Source organism: Pristiophorus japonicus, chromosome 17 (assembly GCF_044704955.1).
Source record: "Pristiophorus japonicus isolate sPriJap1 chromosome 17, sPriJap1.hap1, whole genome shotgun sequence".
NCBI lineage: Eukaryota > Metazoa > Chordata > Chondrichthyes > Pristiophoridae > Pristiophorus > Pristiophorus japonicus.
This window is the reverse complement of record NC_091993.1, coordinates 67,416,915-67,433,301: the sequence shown is the minus strand read 5'-3', so window position 1 is coordinate 67,433,301 and position 16,387 is coordinate 67,416,915. Positions and strand designations below refer to the sequence as shown.

The following is a 16,387-nucleotide window of genomic DNA, read 5'->3' as shown; positions in this document are numbered from 1 at the left end:
TCCCTGACTCTGGTCACCTTGCCAGACACAGCCCTCTCATCCACCTGCCACCTAAAACCGCGATTCAACAGCTCTACAACTCTTTTTGTTTCAACAGCTCTACAACTCTTTTGTAGAAAACAAAATTAAACAATTAAATCAAGTGCCCCCTGATCTGGGGGACACTCCAAACAGTTTACAAACCTGTGAGAAAACTCACAGGTGCACACATTACATCTGTATTTACAAAAACTTTGTAAAAGGTGGAGTTTTTTAAACCCCTAAATAGCATTAACGGGCCAGACAGTGCACAGTACAGCACAGTTCCTCTAATGTTGTCTCGTCTCTAATTTCAGGAGAGCACCATCTAATACACCTGTGTGCCATTTCTGGTCACTTATGCATCCTGGTTTTCCTTCAGCCCACCATTGGCGACTGTACCTTCAGCGGTGTAGGTCCTAAGCTTTGGACTCCCACCCGAAACGTCTGCCAGTCCACCATTCTCTCCTCCTTTTAGACACTCTTTAAAACCTACCTCCTTGGACAAGTTTTTGGTCACCTGGCCTACTATCTCCTTATGTGGCTCGATGCCAATTTTTGTCCGATTATGCTTTTGTAAAGTTCCTTGGGACGTTTTATTACATTAAAGGCACTATATAAATGCAAGTTGTTCTATTTCCACCACTAATGATCCTGCAATGTCTATGAGTGAGATTGCCAATTTAGTGCGAAGTTTTATGTTATGGCTCATGTTCACTATCAACTGGATTGATTTCACTCAAAACATATTTCATAGGTTATTTTATAACCAGTGGACAGAGGAAACAGAAACAGAAGCACCATACAGTCCCCCATTCTTATGGACAGTATTATGGCCATTACTCTGAACCTTTATTTCTTGTTCATCATGTTTCAAATATTCCCTGCTGATTACTCCTGCTCCTTCCTCTATACTCAATGTGCATACACTGATTCAATCCTAGTACCTCAAAATTATGGAACTCCTTTCCCTCAGTTTTCCTTTTTTATAATCTATAAGCATTTGAAACCCATGCTTTTTATTATCTAATCACTACTTCTTAATTTAGTCACTGATGCCCTATTACCTTTGTTAAGATCTCTGCCCCTTTTTGATCCACTCTGCTAATTTATTACGCAAATCACTACTTATTTCTCATGGTAGTGCATGATGGAATTCCAAGAAATGAGATGCTGGGTTGGAGTGACTCATGGGGATTAGCATTTCTATCCGGTTGTTTAAATTTCTCTTATGATCATATGTAGATATACATGTTTTAAATATTAAAAATTATGTTCAACTTTTACTGACAATTCTAGACACCTGAAATATAGTTTAAAGTAGTTATATTCAAATTAATGTTTCATAAATAGTAACCTGATCATTAATACATCATACAGTTTGAAAATGAAAATCTCAGTATGAAACTAGAAGAAGAGATCAGTAAAAATGAGGAAGCAACAAAAATGTAAGTAATATTTAAAATAACTTTTCTTCAGGCTACACTCTAACAAAAATAGCTAATAATTTTGGGTAAAGTAACATATTGTGGAAATTCTTGGTGGTGATATAACAAAATCTGTTATTGGTTATTATGTGCAGGGTAACACACACATAATACTTCGTTATTGCACACTATGACATTACAATAATGGGAAGGAAGCAGCTTGTTGATGCTGTAAAACTGAAGCTATGCTTTAGCTTTGTTGAGATCATTACTACTGGCACAATTGGTATTTACCTCAAAGTTGCTCCACTTTCCAGTGCTCACATCATAGAAGTCTATGGCACAGAAAGAAGCTATTTGGTCTATCACGCCTACGCTAACTGTTAAATCCAAAACTAATCCACTGTCCTGTATCATCCATTGCTTCAACACTTTGCATGAAGAGTGCATTCCAAATTTTCATGAAAATCCAGCATTGCAACAGAGGCTACAGACTGTTCGGTTGTACTGACAGATTACCTGCTATATAGCTGAGTAGTTTGTTTTCAATGGATATGGGATTCAGTGCTCCACTAGCACTGACGAGGAACAGCAAGAGCAGAAAAGGAAAGCCCATGAAGTAAAATTGTATACAAGACATACCATGAGGTCCCAGGTATGCTACGCATCTCTCTTGGTGCGCTACTTGGTAGTGTTGGGGGAAAACCCCGAGGTAGAAATAAATCTACTCTGAGACTACGTTAGAGAGTTGAAAACACACACAGTTTATTAATACAAGGTACCAGGGGAGTTGTATGTAGATCCCTCAACCAGGCAACAACTCAATTTGGGGTTACACAAAATGAGTATTTAAAGTCGTAAACCGCAAAGGTCACATGTCACTGCTTCTACATGACCTGATCTTCTGGCATTTCAAAAGTGCCTACACAACAATCTTCGGCCAGCGTCTGGTGTGTGGTTGGTTTCTATGTTGCTCAGCGTCTTGTGACCTTTTCGCAATTGCTTATCTCATCCTGTCATTCAGTACATTTTCTAAAGCACAGCAATTTCACACTAACGCTATTAACCCTTCAGTAGTGACTAAAAAGCAGTGCATAGAAGACTGAGATTATGCTGAAATGCTCTGTCTCTGCCTCCTTAAGATTTGCAAAGCCTTAACGCACTTTAAGCTGCAATCTTTTAACTCAGCAGCAGGACACCTGCCTTGAACCTGCCCTGCAAATTAAATTAGGACTTCCCTCCCAGAAATTGCAGTCAGTTGCTGGTGCGATCACATGGATGGGTGGAAGTCCTATTTTGATATGTTTTCGATGGGCTGGGAAAATCCAGGCCTCAATCAGTCACAGTTTGCTTTGCTTGACAGCATCAGTATGAGGTAGAAGTAAGCAACAGCCTTTACAAAGTGGTCGAACAGAAATAGTTCACAGTCGGATATCACAGAGGCCATTGCAAGGGGATACACAGACCATGTCCCTAATGCAGCCACAAAGTATGCTGTTTTATTGTCATCTATACCAGTAGCACTACCTGAGAAAGCTTAGGCTATGTGGGGATGCTGTCACTGACTGCAATCTATAACAGCAGAACTTGCAGTCACAGTCAACAGTGGAATAACAATCCCATTGGTAATTATGACAGTCTTGAACTTTTACATGACAGAATCCTTTCAGTGCCATCACGGCATATTTATAAAGCCTCAGGAAAATTACAGTCCACTGTGGCATGTGGGATATAATAGATGCCCTGTTTAAAGATGGAGGTAGTTACGTGCAGTTCTTTGTACAGCAGCAGCAGGAAAGGCAGTTTCATCAATGGTAGCTTTGCTAAAGCACAGGATATAAATGGCTATAGCCATGCAACTCTCTGTGAATATAGTGCTATGTATGAATCAGAAGGATTATGAGGGCTAATATTCCACTATTCGCACAATTGAGACATTATGCACATTGCTGCAGCAAAGCTGGGCAGCAGTGCAGTGAACTGGCTGTCCTCAATTTACCACTTCAGCTTATTGACCTGAATTTTAATACTTTGGCAGGTTGGGAGCGAGATGCGGGGTGAGTTCAGAAGCTGTTGGGAAATCCAGGAAAACAAACTTAACGGCAGGGCCTGATTTGTATTTGAAACCTCTGTTTCCCACCCGTACAGCCAGCTGACTAGCTACGGGTGGGTAGCCTACGGCACTAGGCCACAGAGAGGAGGGAGGGAGGGTTCGTGAGGGGGCTGGAGGAGGTTAGCCGGGAGGGAGGGGCCGAAGGAGGTCATTGGTGGGGGCCAAGGAGGTCATCGGGGTGGGGGGGTTGGCGGGGGAGGTCATTGGGGTTGCCGGAGGGGCTCATTGGGGGTCTGGGAGCTTATCGGGGGACCGGAGTGGAGGCATTAAATACCACTCCAGGAAAATTGCTACCAATCAGCGGTTGAGTGCTAAACCTGCAGGTCTCCGATTTTGTGCCCCCAGGCACATTTAAATTATAGTAATTGGCAATTAGCCCCAAAATTGCAGGCTAAATCCAGACTTATAACCAGGCAAGTTTTATTAGCATAGCGCCCACTTAGCGCCTATGTTCACCCTTTCCCCCAAATAACTCCCCCCTTCCAATCTCTTAAGACTAACTTTTTGCTGAATATGACTTTTGAGGGCACAATCCTAACCTGCAAAAGCCCTCCCTGATCAAGCATACAGGTGAAAGCACAGCTCTTCTGATGTACTCAAATAGTTCTGGCAAGTTCTGTGCCTACTTGGGTAAGATATGGGGACCAAAATTCAGTGTACAGGAGGGACTGTTACCACGCGTCTTTGATGGCCATTCGGCAAAATCAATTGGCTGACGCGTTCTGCTTTATTAGCCGCCCCCCCGTTGCATATTCATCGCGGTTAGTGGGGGGGTGTTTCAGCGGTGAGCACTTCTGCCGGAATCGGCCGACTGAAGCCATGGTAAAGGGATTTTGGCCACGGTGACGTCATCAAGGTGCTCACCACTGCTACGTTGCCACGACACCCATATTCAGGTTTAAAAAGGGAGGGGTTTTTTGAGAAGTGCTCCCGGAAGCTCTTTGGGTCGGTACATTTTGCTGTGATACGCAACACTGCAGGAGGAGGACAACGGAGGATTCCCGCTCTTGGTTTTTTGCTTTGATTTAATACATAACATAAGAAATAGGGGCTTTCAGGGCAATGTGCATGCAGTCTATTGCTCCCTGCACCTTGAGGAAGTTTTGCTATTCATGAGAAACCCAAAGCCCTCCCGGTCTGTGCCTCCCTGGTCATAGAGAATTTTATAAAGTCCATCCTGGGAGCATAAAGGGCTTCAGTTACCTGTCGAATGGAGCAGTGTGTGGCATGCTGAGATATACCACAGATGTTGCCAGCTGAAGCCTGAAAGGATCCAGATATGTAGAGGGATAGTGCCGCAGTAACCTTTACCTCAACGGACAGTGCGGTTCTGCTGGTGTTGGAAGGCTGCAGATCCTCCTTGATGAGTTGGCATATCTCATCGATGACCTCCTTCCAGAAGCGCAGCCTCCTAAGACATGCGTTTTCAGCCAAGTTGAGGTAAGATTGCTTTTCCTTGTAACTTCGTTGGCTGTACATTTGCCTCCTCTGTTTCCGCATTACTCTGCCACCTCTTCGATTGAACCTTTCAGAAGCCAGCGTGTGAGCAGTTACTAGTAATGGCAGAGAAGCCATAGGCCCCATTACTATCAATAATATTATTTTCACTTGCTATAAATGCATTTTTTAATTAAAAAAATGCCTAATCTACTAAGCTAATATTGGTATAATTAAATATAAGTATAAATGTGAGTGGATCTATCTGTAAAAGACCCTTAAATAACTCACAATTTATAAGCTCGAGTTTTTTAGCTGCCTCCTCCCTTCCTCCGAAATTCAGAATGGCATCCGTAGTGCCCAGTTCTGCGAGGAAGGCCTGGGAAAAGCAACAATTCTCCAGCGATGTTCTCGGCGAGTGATCAGCCTGGCGATGTGTCGAAAGTTGCACTGGGTAATGTGCGGCCAATCACTTCATCGATCAGCTCGGCGATGTGAGCCGAAAGTTGGAGGGATAATTTTCCGGCGATGTTTCAGCCTGAATTTCCAATTTTTGGTCAAAATGGGTAATCGCAGGCCATTTTGGACGATATATGGGCGATGTTCCAGTGATGTGAAGTGCAAAGTCTAGCCCTATACGTTTCAATAAGATCACCTCTCATTCTTCTGAATTCCAATGAGTAGAGGCCCAACCTCACTCAACCTTTCCTCATAAGTCAACCCCTACATCTCTGGAATCAACCTAGTGAACCTTCTCTCAACTGCCTCCAAAGCAAGTATATATTTTCTCAAATATGGAAACCAAAACTGCATGCAGTATTCCAGGTATGGCCTCACCATTACCCTGTATAACTGTAGCAAGACTTCCCTGCTTTTATATTCCATCCCCTTAGCAATAAAGGCCAAGATTCCATTGGCCTTCCTGATTAAATGCTCTACCTGCATACCATTTAACCTGCTGAGTGCAGTTAATAGTTTTTGTGAGCGTTGTGAGGAATTTCAGCTCTCACTCATTAGTGGAGGCCAGTAGGCCTCATTCTGTGCTCCAGAGGCCTGGTTGTCAAGGTGCAGCCTTGAAGCACAATGGGATCAGTGTTGGCAGGGAAACGCCTGGTACACCTTATAAGACGCAGGGCGACATGCAGGAGAAGGCGGCACCATTATCAACGTGCATAGAGATAGCAGGCATCCCTGCCCAACATCCACAAGGGCCTGCAGATGAGCGCAGACCTGCACGTAGAGAGGATGTCCAGGAGGGAGATGGCGTCGGGAGGAGGACCAGGCACGCTGGAGGTCGAGCCAGCAGTACCACCTGATCATAAGGAGGCGGAGGAGGAGACGCAGGAGGAGGAGGAGGATCCCTGTCGCCACCCAGCCAGATGGCGTTGCGCCATCCCAACCCTGCAAGGGAGGTGCAGCTACGTCTGATAGCTGCACGATTCACATAATCCCATTCACACATGACCCTTCAGCTCCCACTTTTCATGGCCATCCCAATGAGTGCCTTCACACAGAATTGCCCACTCCCAAATGAAACACCTGGCCAGATATATGCGCCAAAAATAAAGATTTATCAAATGATCAAAGTCAGCACAAAGTCACAACAGAAAGAAAAAAGACAACCATCAACTACCACAAGTAATCATTTTTTACCCCTGTGCATCTCTTTATAACAGCTCTTACGCGTGCTTATCCGAACGCTATGCCCTGTGGCTGCATTATGGGTCTGGGAAGGTTGTTGTGTGGGACCTACAGATGTCCTTGTCGGACACCCTCATACACCTTTGGGCCGATGCAGACCAGCCAGCACCCTCCTGGGAGGGTGCAGTCTGGCATGGCTCGGATGAGGCCATGCGTGGAGGCACTTGCGGAGTGGCAGGTCTGGAGCCAGGAAGTTGTGATCATGAGAGAGCACATCATCAGGATCCTGGTCAGAGGAGTTCGAGTCACTCCCCAGGGGCAGCACACTACCACCAGCACCAAGCTGAGGGAGGTCAGGTCCGTGGTGTGGCACGACACCGGAAAGTCCCCCATGGCCTGTGTTGGACCCAGCCGCGAATGCAACTGTGGTGTATCTCTGGGCGCGTTGCTCAACTGAGCACACACGCTGCATTGCCATACACAGGACTCTAAGTCAGAGTCGATACCGGGCCACCACACGTGGGATCTGGCTATCGCTTTCATCATTACTATACTCGGGTGTGTGCTGTGGAGATCCGAGATGAACATTTCCCTGCCCTTTTTGGGTAGCACTACGCGGTTACCCCACAACAGGTAGTCTGCCTGAATGGACAGCTCATCCTTTCGCTGCTGGAACGGCTTGATTAGCTCTTGCATTTCAACGGGGATGCTGGCCCAGCTCCCATGCAATACACAGTTTTTTACTAGGGACAGCAGAGGATCTTGGCTGGTCCAAGTCCTAATCTGGCGGGCCGTGACAGGTGATTTATCATTTTCAAACGCCTCCATGACCGTCAACAAGTCTGCGGGCTGCGCCACCATCAGCAAGTTTGCAGGCTGCGCCATTTCCACCCCCGTGGTGTGCAATGGCAGCCGACTGAGAGCATCCGCACAGTTCTCGGTGCCTGGCCTGTGGCGGATGGTATAGTTATACGCTGATAGCACGAGTGCCCACCTTTGTATGAGGACTGAGGCATTAGTATTTATCCCCTTGTTTTCAGCGAACAGGGATATGAGGGGCTTGTGATCGGTTTCCAGCTCAAATTTGAGGCCAAACAGGTACTGAAGCATTTTCTTTACCCCGAACACACACACTAATGCGTCTTTCTCAATCATGCTGTAGGCCCTCTCAGCCTTAGACAAGCTGCTGGAGGCATAAGCGACAGGTTGCAACTTCCCCGCAATGTTAGCTTGTTGTAATACACATCCAACTCCGTACGACAACGCATCACATGCTAGCACAAGTCTTTTACACGGGTTATACAATACAAGCAGCTTGTTGGAGCATAAAATGTTTCTGGCTTTCTCAAAAGCAATTACTTGTTTTTTTCCCCATACCCAGATCTCACCTTTGCACAATAACACATGTAGGGGCTCTAAGAGGGTGCTTAACCCGGTAGGAAGTTACCAAAATAATTGAGAAGTCCCAGGAACCACCGCAGCTCTGTGTCGTTCTGTGGCCTGGGCGCGTTCCTGATAGCCTCTGTCTTGGTGTCTGGGCCGAATGCCGTCTGCCACAATCTTTCTCTCCAAAAACTCCACTTCTGTTGCCATGAAGATGCATTTCGACCTCTTCAGCCGCAGCCCTACGCGATCCAGTCGTTGGAGGACCTCCTCCAGGTTTTGCAGGTGCTCGACGGTGTCCCGACCCGTGACCAATATGTCGTCTTGAAAAACCACCGTGCATGGTACCGACTTGAGTAGGCTCTCCATGTTTCTCTGGAAGATCGCTGCAGTCGAAAGAATTCCAAATGGTCATCTGTTGTAGATGAACAGTCCCTTGTGCATGTTGATGCAGGTGAGGCCCTTCGAAGACTCTTCCAGCTCCTGCGTCATGTAGGCCGAAGTCAGGTCGAGCTTAATGAACGTCTTGCCTCCTGCCAGCGTCGCAAATACGTCATCTGCCTTAGGTAGCGGGTATTGGTCCTGTAGTGAGAAACGATTAATAGTTACTTTATAATCGCCGCAAATCCTGACCGTGCCATCACTTTTGAGTACTGGAACAATCGGGCTATCCCACTCGCTGAATTCCACTGGGGAAATGATGCAGGTGGATCCGCACCTTCGCCCCGGAAAAGTTTCCAATGCATGGCTCAAAAAGGGAAAGAAATTTGTTAAGAACCTGAGTACATGAGGCCTCATCGACATGTGATAATGCTCGGATGTCATCCCAGTTCCAGCGGATTTTGCCCAGCCAGCTCCTTCCAAGCAGTGTAGGGCCATCGCCCTGGAAAATCCAGAGTGGCAGTTCGTGCACCCTTGTAGGTGACCTTGACCATGGCGCTGCCCAGAACAGTGAAAAGCTCTTTAGTGTACGTTCTCAGTTTCGTGTGGATGGGGCTCAGAGCTGGTCTAAGTGTCTTGTTGCACCACAGTCTCTCAAACATCTTTTTACTCATGATGGATTGGCTAGCGCCAGTGTCCAGTTCCATGGCTACGGGTAAGCTATTCAATTTTACATTTAGCATTAGAGGTGGACATTTTGACGAAAATGTGTGCACCCCGAGTACTTCATCATCTCTTGCAAACATACCCTTTGAAACGGCATGAATAGGCTGAATGGAAGCCTCCACAACGCCAACAAGGTGTGAATTGCCTTGCATTCATCCTTTGTTGGGGACTCTGAGTCATCTGGGTCACCTGAGGCCTGCTGGCAGTTGCAGACACGTGATTTCTGCCCTGTACATTTCTGCTCGCAAACACAGTTCCAGTTCATTTATGAACATTGCTAACACTTGTGTGCTGAGAGATTTGTTTGGTGTTATCACTGGTGATCATAAACGCCTGTGCTATCGCAGTGGCATTATTGAGGGTCGGTGTCTCTACAGTCAAAAGTTTTCGTAGGATGGTCTCGTGGCCAATGCCCAGAACAAAAAGTCTCTGAGCATTTGCTCCAGGTAGCCATCAAACTCACATTGTCCTGCAAGTCGCCTTAGCTCGGCGACGTAGCTCGCCACTTCCTGACCTTCAGATCGCTGGCACGTGTAGAACCGATACCTCGCCATCAGCACGCTCTCCCTCGGGTTAAGATGCTCCCGAACCAGTGTACACAGCTTCTCATACGACTTATCTGTGGGTTTCACCGGAGCCAGAAAATTCTTCATGAGGCTGTCGGTCGGTGCCCCGCAGACCGTGAGGAGGACCGCTCTCCTTTTTGCAGCGCTTCCTTCTCCGTCCAGCTCATTGGCTACAAAGTGCTGGTCTAGCCGTTCGACATAGGCTTCCCAGTCCTCACCCTCCGAGAACTTCTACAGGGTGCCCACAGTTTGCTGCATCTTTGCATTGGATTTGTATACTCGTCGCCAGTTGTTGCATTCCTAACACAGATGAGACTGCACACAGGAAGGTTAAAGTAACAATGACCTCAGTATTTATTTAGACACTCCAGAGTGAGGAACAGGCCTTAGGGGCCGGCTTATATACAGTGCTCCCAAGGAATGCTGGGATCCCTTGGGACTCCCTGATGGCGGAATATGGGAGTGCATGCTTTACAGATACACCACATTAGAGAGGCACCACTAAGTTTGTAGTCCTAGCCCTCCAGACCATGGTCAAGGATCCATGTCGACTATGCGGGCTCGTTTCTTGGTAAAATGTTCCTGGTGGTGGTGGATGCTTTTTCAAAATGGATTGAATGTGAAATAATGTCGGGAAGCACTGCCACCGCCACCATTGAATGCCTGAGGGCCATGTTTGCCACCCACAGCCTGCCAGAGATACTGGTCAGTGACAACGGGCCATGTTTCACCAGTGCCGAATTTAAAGAACTCATGACCCACAATGGGATCAAACATGTCACCTCGGCCCCATTTAAACCAGCCTCCAATGGGCAGGCAGAGCAGGCAGTACAAACAATCAAACAGAGTGTTAAATGAGTCACAGAAGGCTCACTCCAAACCTGCCTGTCCCGAGTACTGCTCAGCTACCGCACGAGACCTCACTCGCTCACAGGGGTGCTCCAGGCCGAACTACTTATGAAAAGGACACTTAAAACCAGACTCTCGCTGGTTCACCCCAACCTGCATGATCAGGTAGAGAGCAGGCAGCAGCAACAAAATGTAAACGATGGTCGCGCCACTGTGTTACGGGAAATTGATCTGAATGACCCTGTGTATGTGCTAAACTATGGACATGGTCCCAAGTGGATTGCGGGCCCGGTGATAGCTAAAGAAGGGAGTAGGGTATTTGCAGTCAAACTAGACAATGGACAAATTTGCAGAAAGCACCTGGACCAAACGCGGCTGCGGTTCACAGACTGCCCTGAACAACCCACTGCAGACACCACCTTTTTCAAGCCCACAACACACACCCAAAGGATCAACAACACCACCCCTGACCAGGAAATCGAACCCATCATGCCCAACAGCCCAGCAAGGCCAGGCTCACCCAGCAGCCCTGAGGGCCAACAACACGCCAGCCCAGCGAGGGCACAGCCAACACACCAGAACAGACATTTGTACCGAGGCGGTCCACCAGGGAAAGAAAGGCTCCCGACCGCCTTACCTTGTAAATAGTTTTCACTTTGACTTTGAGGGGCAGTGATGTTGTGTATCTGTAAAGCATGCACACCCATGTTCCGCCACCAGGGAGTGCATCCCCTGAAGTCCCAAGGGATGCTGGGATCCCTTGGGAGCACTGTATATAAGCCGGCCTCTAAGGCCTGTTCCTCACTCTGGACTGTCTTAATAACGACTGAGGTCACTGTTACTTTAGCCTCCCTGTGTGCAGTCTCATCTGTGTTAGGAACACAACAGCAACACTGAGGTGTCGAGTGGCATCGAGCTGAGACTGCATGAGAGTAGATATGGCAGTAAGGCACTCCGTGGCCTGTTGCCCAGAGCACATAAGAGCATTCGGATCTTCCAGGGCCACGGCCATCCTCTCCAAACCAGCACCGATGAGCCCGTTCCCTCATGCTTGTGCTGAAATGGTAGCTGCTACATCACCTGCAGGTTGCAACATCACAACTGGATCCGCACGGTCACTCTGGGAGTCCACCATTGCCTGCACACTGGCAATGATAGGCTCCATGGTGCGCGCAGAGTTGTCAACTATGTGGGAGGTGGGCTCCTCCACACTCCTAACCACTTCCGACAGCCTCTCTGGCACCCTTGTCAATGCCCCCAACATCTGGAAATTCCATCCCTCATGTTCACCGACAGTGTATCAGCTACCTGCGACATCTCATCCCTAAGGTGCCCAGACAGTGTTCCCAATTCTCGCGAGAGAGTTGTTATTTCTCCCGACAGTCCCGATACCTTATCACCCACCCCACTGATGGTTTCCAGGAGTGATAACGTAAGGTCAATGACATACTCATTTCAGCACCAAATAGGCAAATCCATAAAAAGTGTTGAATGAAGTCTTCAAACTGCTAGAGAAGCAGAATATGAGTGACTGCTTGCAAGTGTGAGATATTTCAAAACTCAGTGGAGTACTTAGGGCACAGATTAGACAAATTTGGTTTACATCCAATCAAGGGAAAGCTGGATGCAATCAGAAATGCACCCACTCCCAAGAATATCACTGAACTTCGTTCATTCTTGGGTCTTTTGAACTATTATGGGAAGTTCCTACCAAATTTTGCTAGTGTTACATCCACTGAATGAGTTGTTGAAAAACAGGTCCATTAGAAGTGGTCAGAAGAATGCAATGTAGCATTCAAAGAGTGTAAAAGCCAGTTGGTAGAGAGTACCATGTTAGCTCACTATGACATATCTAAGAAGATCAAGCTTGCATGTGACGCCTCGCCATATGGCGTTGAGGCAGTGATCTCTTGTACTAGTTCGTGGAGAGGAGAGACCAATTGCTTTTGCTTCATGCATTCTCCGTGCCAGTGAGTGTAATTATGTGCAAATCAAAAGAGAAGCTTTGGCTTTGATTTTTGGGGTCACGAAGTTCCACAAATACTTGTATGGTCATAAGTTTATCATAATTACTGACCATAAGCCTCTGAAAGCAATCCTCCATCCAAAGTCCCCAGTTCCAACCCTAGCTGCAGCCCGAATGCAGAGATGGGCTTTGATTTTGTCAGCATATAGATATGACATTGAGTAGAGAGGATCAGCTGATCACAGTAATGCTGATGTCAAGAGATTGATAGAGCAACCAAACATGACCCACTTAAGTCAAAGGTGCATGAGTTCATTGCAAATGGCTGGCCAAGCCAAGTATCAGAAAAAGATATTCATCCATACTTCATTCATTGGAATGAATTGTCAGTGGATAAAGATTGTATCATGTGAGAAGCAAGCGTGGTTATCCCAAATAAGTTCAGGTCCAAATTGTTAGGAGATCTTCATGACCAGCACCTGGAAATGTGCTTGACCAAGAGTTCTGCACGTAGTTCCTTATGGTGGCCAAGTATGGATAAAGATATAGAATACATCGTTAGTCAGTGTACAACATGTCAATCGGTAAGCAAGAAACCACCATTAGTACCAGTACAATCATCGGTAATCAAACGACAGCCACAAATCAGGTTCTCGTTGTTAAAGCCAAACATGGCAAGTCAGTCGAAGAGAAACAATCAAGACAGAAAGAAAATCATGATAGAGGTAGGGTAAGAGAGTGAAGTGTGAAATTGAATCAGAAGGTTAGAGTGAAGAACCATTACCATAAATGGTTATAGTGGTTACCAGGAAGAATAGGGAAGATATGTGGTTCTCATGCATATCTGGTCAAGATGTTTGATCATGGAAAGGTTAGGTTTGTTCACATTGATATTTTATCTACAGATATGGAAGGAGTTGAAAGTTGGAATGATTCGATTATTTCTGATGAGTCAGATAGTCTTGTTATGAGTACCAGTAGCAAATCCTACATCAGATGTATTAGAAACAAGTCCAAGAGAAAGTCAGAATTTAAGTCTGAGTCTGAGTCAGGCAGACAGACAGTCTGAAGTTGTGGAGAGTTCAAATGTAGATCAAGGTTTGCCCTTGGAGAAAAACTCTCCTCAGGCTCAGCCGAGAATGAGTCTAAGTTTGACACCATGTTTAGAAAGTTCTGTTCAAGAGCGAAGGTATCCTCTTCGAAACAGAAAACCAGTGGTTTGGTTTGATTTTGCAAGTATGGCGAAATAAGTTCATGGGCCCGAAATTCAGTACCGCTAGAAAGCTGGTGCTCCCCCCGACCTTTTTGGGGCCATTAGTGCCGAAATTCTTTCGTGGCTGAGCCACCCCAAATTCAGCTCCAAAAGTGAACAAAAGGGCTCCAGCGCTAATGAACCCTTTCAAAGTGGATTTTTCAGCAGTGTAGCTGTCTTAATTTGAGCGTTATCACCACTGAGAAATTCAGCATGCAGGTAAGGGTTTCTAGCGAGCCAGCTGCTCCCTGGCCTTTTTAAAAGGCAGGGTTTGCAGCAAGGCCCTGAGGGGGGAAGGAGTTTGGAAGGAGTCTGGGAGGATGGCTGGTGTAAGAGGTGCAAGGAGAGCCAACAGGTTCACTGATATGGAGCTGGAGACTCTGGAGGACAGTGTGGAGGAGAGAAGAAGAATATTGTTTCCTGACGGGAGACCTGGCAGCCGGCAGTGCATAATGCATGGAGGGAGATTGCAGGGGAGATGTCGGGCACCTCCAAGGAGGATGCTGCCAGTCTGCACCTGGCCCTTCCAGGGTGGCGATGGGTCGACGCCTCCTAGTTCTCGGCGATGGGAATTCTCCTCCACCTCCTCCTGCGCCTCCTCCTCCTCCTCCTCAGGTGGTACTGCACACTTGACCTCCAGCGGCTGTCCCCTCATGATGACCAGGTTGTGCACCATGCAGCAGACCACGACGATTATGGAGACCCGTTGAGAGTACTGCAAGGTGTCACCAGAGCGTTCCAGGCACCGGAACCTCTGCTTAAGGATGCCAATGCACTGCTCGATGATGCACCTGGTGGCACAATTAACGTCATTGTATGCATGCTTTGGCGCTGTCCTGGGGTTCTGCAGTGGAGTGAGCAGCCAATTGGACAGGGGATATCCCTTGTCCCCAAGCAGCCAACTGCAATCCTGATTCGGGCCAATGAAGACGGCGGGTTAACTGGTCTAGCGAAAAATGAACGAATCACCTTTGCCCGCTGCCTCTCTGCACGGTGCTGATGGCGCGCCTTCTCCTGTGTGCCGTCCTGCTTCTGAGCAGATGTACCAGGTGTCGCCTTCCCAACACTCCTCCCATCCTCAGGGTGAACCCTGCCAAGCAGGTCTCTGCAGCCCACAGGTCTCCACTAAAGAATCAGACCTGAAAGTTGTACAAGAGTATGTGCAAACCTCTGAGCAGCACTCAGCAGGTTTAATGGAGCCAAAACAATTAATAAGACCACATGAAAAGCTAAATACTGTGGATGATGGAATCTGAAATAAAAACACTAAAATTTATAAAATTATTTCCCTACCAAAGGGCCTCGATCGTGGCAAAACTCCAGCAGTGTCGCGTTCGAGCAGCAATTCAAATAGCTTGCGGGAACACTGCCCGACGATGTCCTAGCTTTTTGTAGGTGAATTTCCCTGTCCTGGCTGCTTTTTAGCGGCTCGCACGCTGCTGAGACTGCAGAAACTCTTGCTTTACTGCGGCTTCACCCGCCTTTTCCGGTGGAAGTGTGCATTGCTCAAAGCCGTCCTCCCCACCACCCTGAGCTGAATATGGCTCGGGGAGGGAAAATCACCGGACCGTGGCGGCGGTTTGATTTTTTTCGATTGGTTGCCGAAACCCTGTGGTAGCCGCCCCTTTTGGGACGGTGAATTTTGGCCCCATATGTTTTGTTGTATTTAACCATGCAGATTATATATGATGATTATTCTTCATTAAGAGGGAGAAGTCTTCTTCTTAGGCAGTCTCTTGGAGTCGAGGATGACTTGCTTCCACACTAAAAATGAGTTCTCTTGATGAGTCCAATGCGGGATCTATAGTCTCTGTCACAGGTAGGGCAGACGGTGGTTGAAGGGACGTTGGTTGAAAGGACGAGTAGGTGGGGTGCTTGAGTTGTCGTGCGCTTCTTAAAGAGTGGAAGATTCCTGTGCGTGCATTTTTTAACGTGGAGTGGCCATTGCACACCAGCTACCACGTGGGCTTAACAGAGCAAGGTTTTGGTCCAGTGGCAGGGGGATCCAAGACGACTGCAGACCAGGCTCTGCTGCATGCGCCTAGTTCCTACACACACCTACTCCTACTGTCCTACTTCCTCCTTTCCACAGGTCCCTGGGATTTATCGGACGCAGTGTAGTCCTCATGTCCTTGCTATTAGCCCGTGCTGCTCTTTCCGTGGGCCACTCCTGGGCCTCGACCTCGCTGCTGCTCCAGACCTCCGTTCCTTTCCGGTCCCGACCTCCAGTCCCGACCTTCGCTCTTCTCCGGTCCCAACCTCCGCTTCCGCTCTTCTCTGGTCCAGACCTCTGCTCCCGACTTCTGTGCTCAACCTCCGCTCCCGATCTCCGCTCTGACCTCCACTCCTCCCGTTCTTAGGTCCTGACCCCTCTGCTGGACTTGGCATTGCTCCAAGACACGCAACCAATCAGCTACCTGGATTCCGGTGACATCGATTTTGTGGCCCTCTTCTCTTGTATTGCCCTTCGGGATGGCTCGAGATTCTCCCTACGGTGGCTAGCTCCTCCTTTATCCCTGTTGCCGGTGGTGGTGTACCCTCCCAGGTCAGGTTGGCATGGAGGAAGAAGTCTAATATAGAGCTCCACCTAGTGGGCTACTGTAATGCAACTACTCATATAATTACAAT

The 16,387-nt window shown here is 47.5% G+C and overlaps 1 protein-coding gene across 2 annotated transcripts in view; it reads left to right on the top strand.

Annotated features, from left to right (window-relative positions):
• Window positions 1-1,395: 1,395 nt before the first annotated feature.
• The window catches only part of LOC139228202 (synaptonemal complex protein 1-like), a 237,763-nt gene continuing 222,771 nt past the window's right edge, over window positions 1,396-16,387 (top strand). The window contains exon 1 of one of the 2 annotated variants that reach the window (XM_070859387.1): window positions 1,396-1,466. Coding sequence is in view for 1 of the 2 variants with exons in the window: in XM_070859386.1 (XP_070715487.1) it covers window positions 1,420-1,466 (47 nt within the window). In the remaining variant the exon portion in view is untranslated. The remainder of the gene's footprint in view (window positions 1,467-16,387) is intronic. The other variant, XM_070859386.1, reaches the window with a different exon arrangement.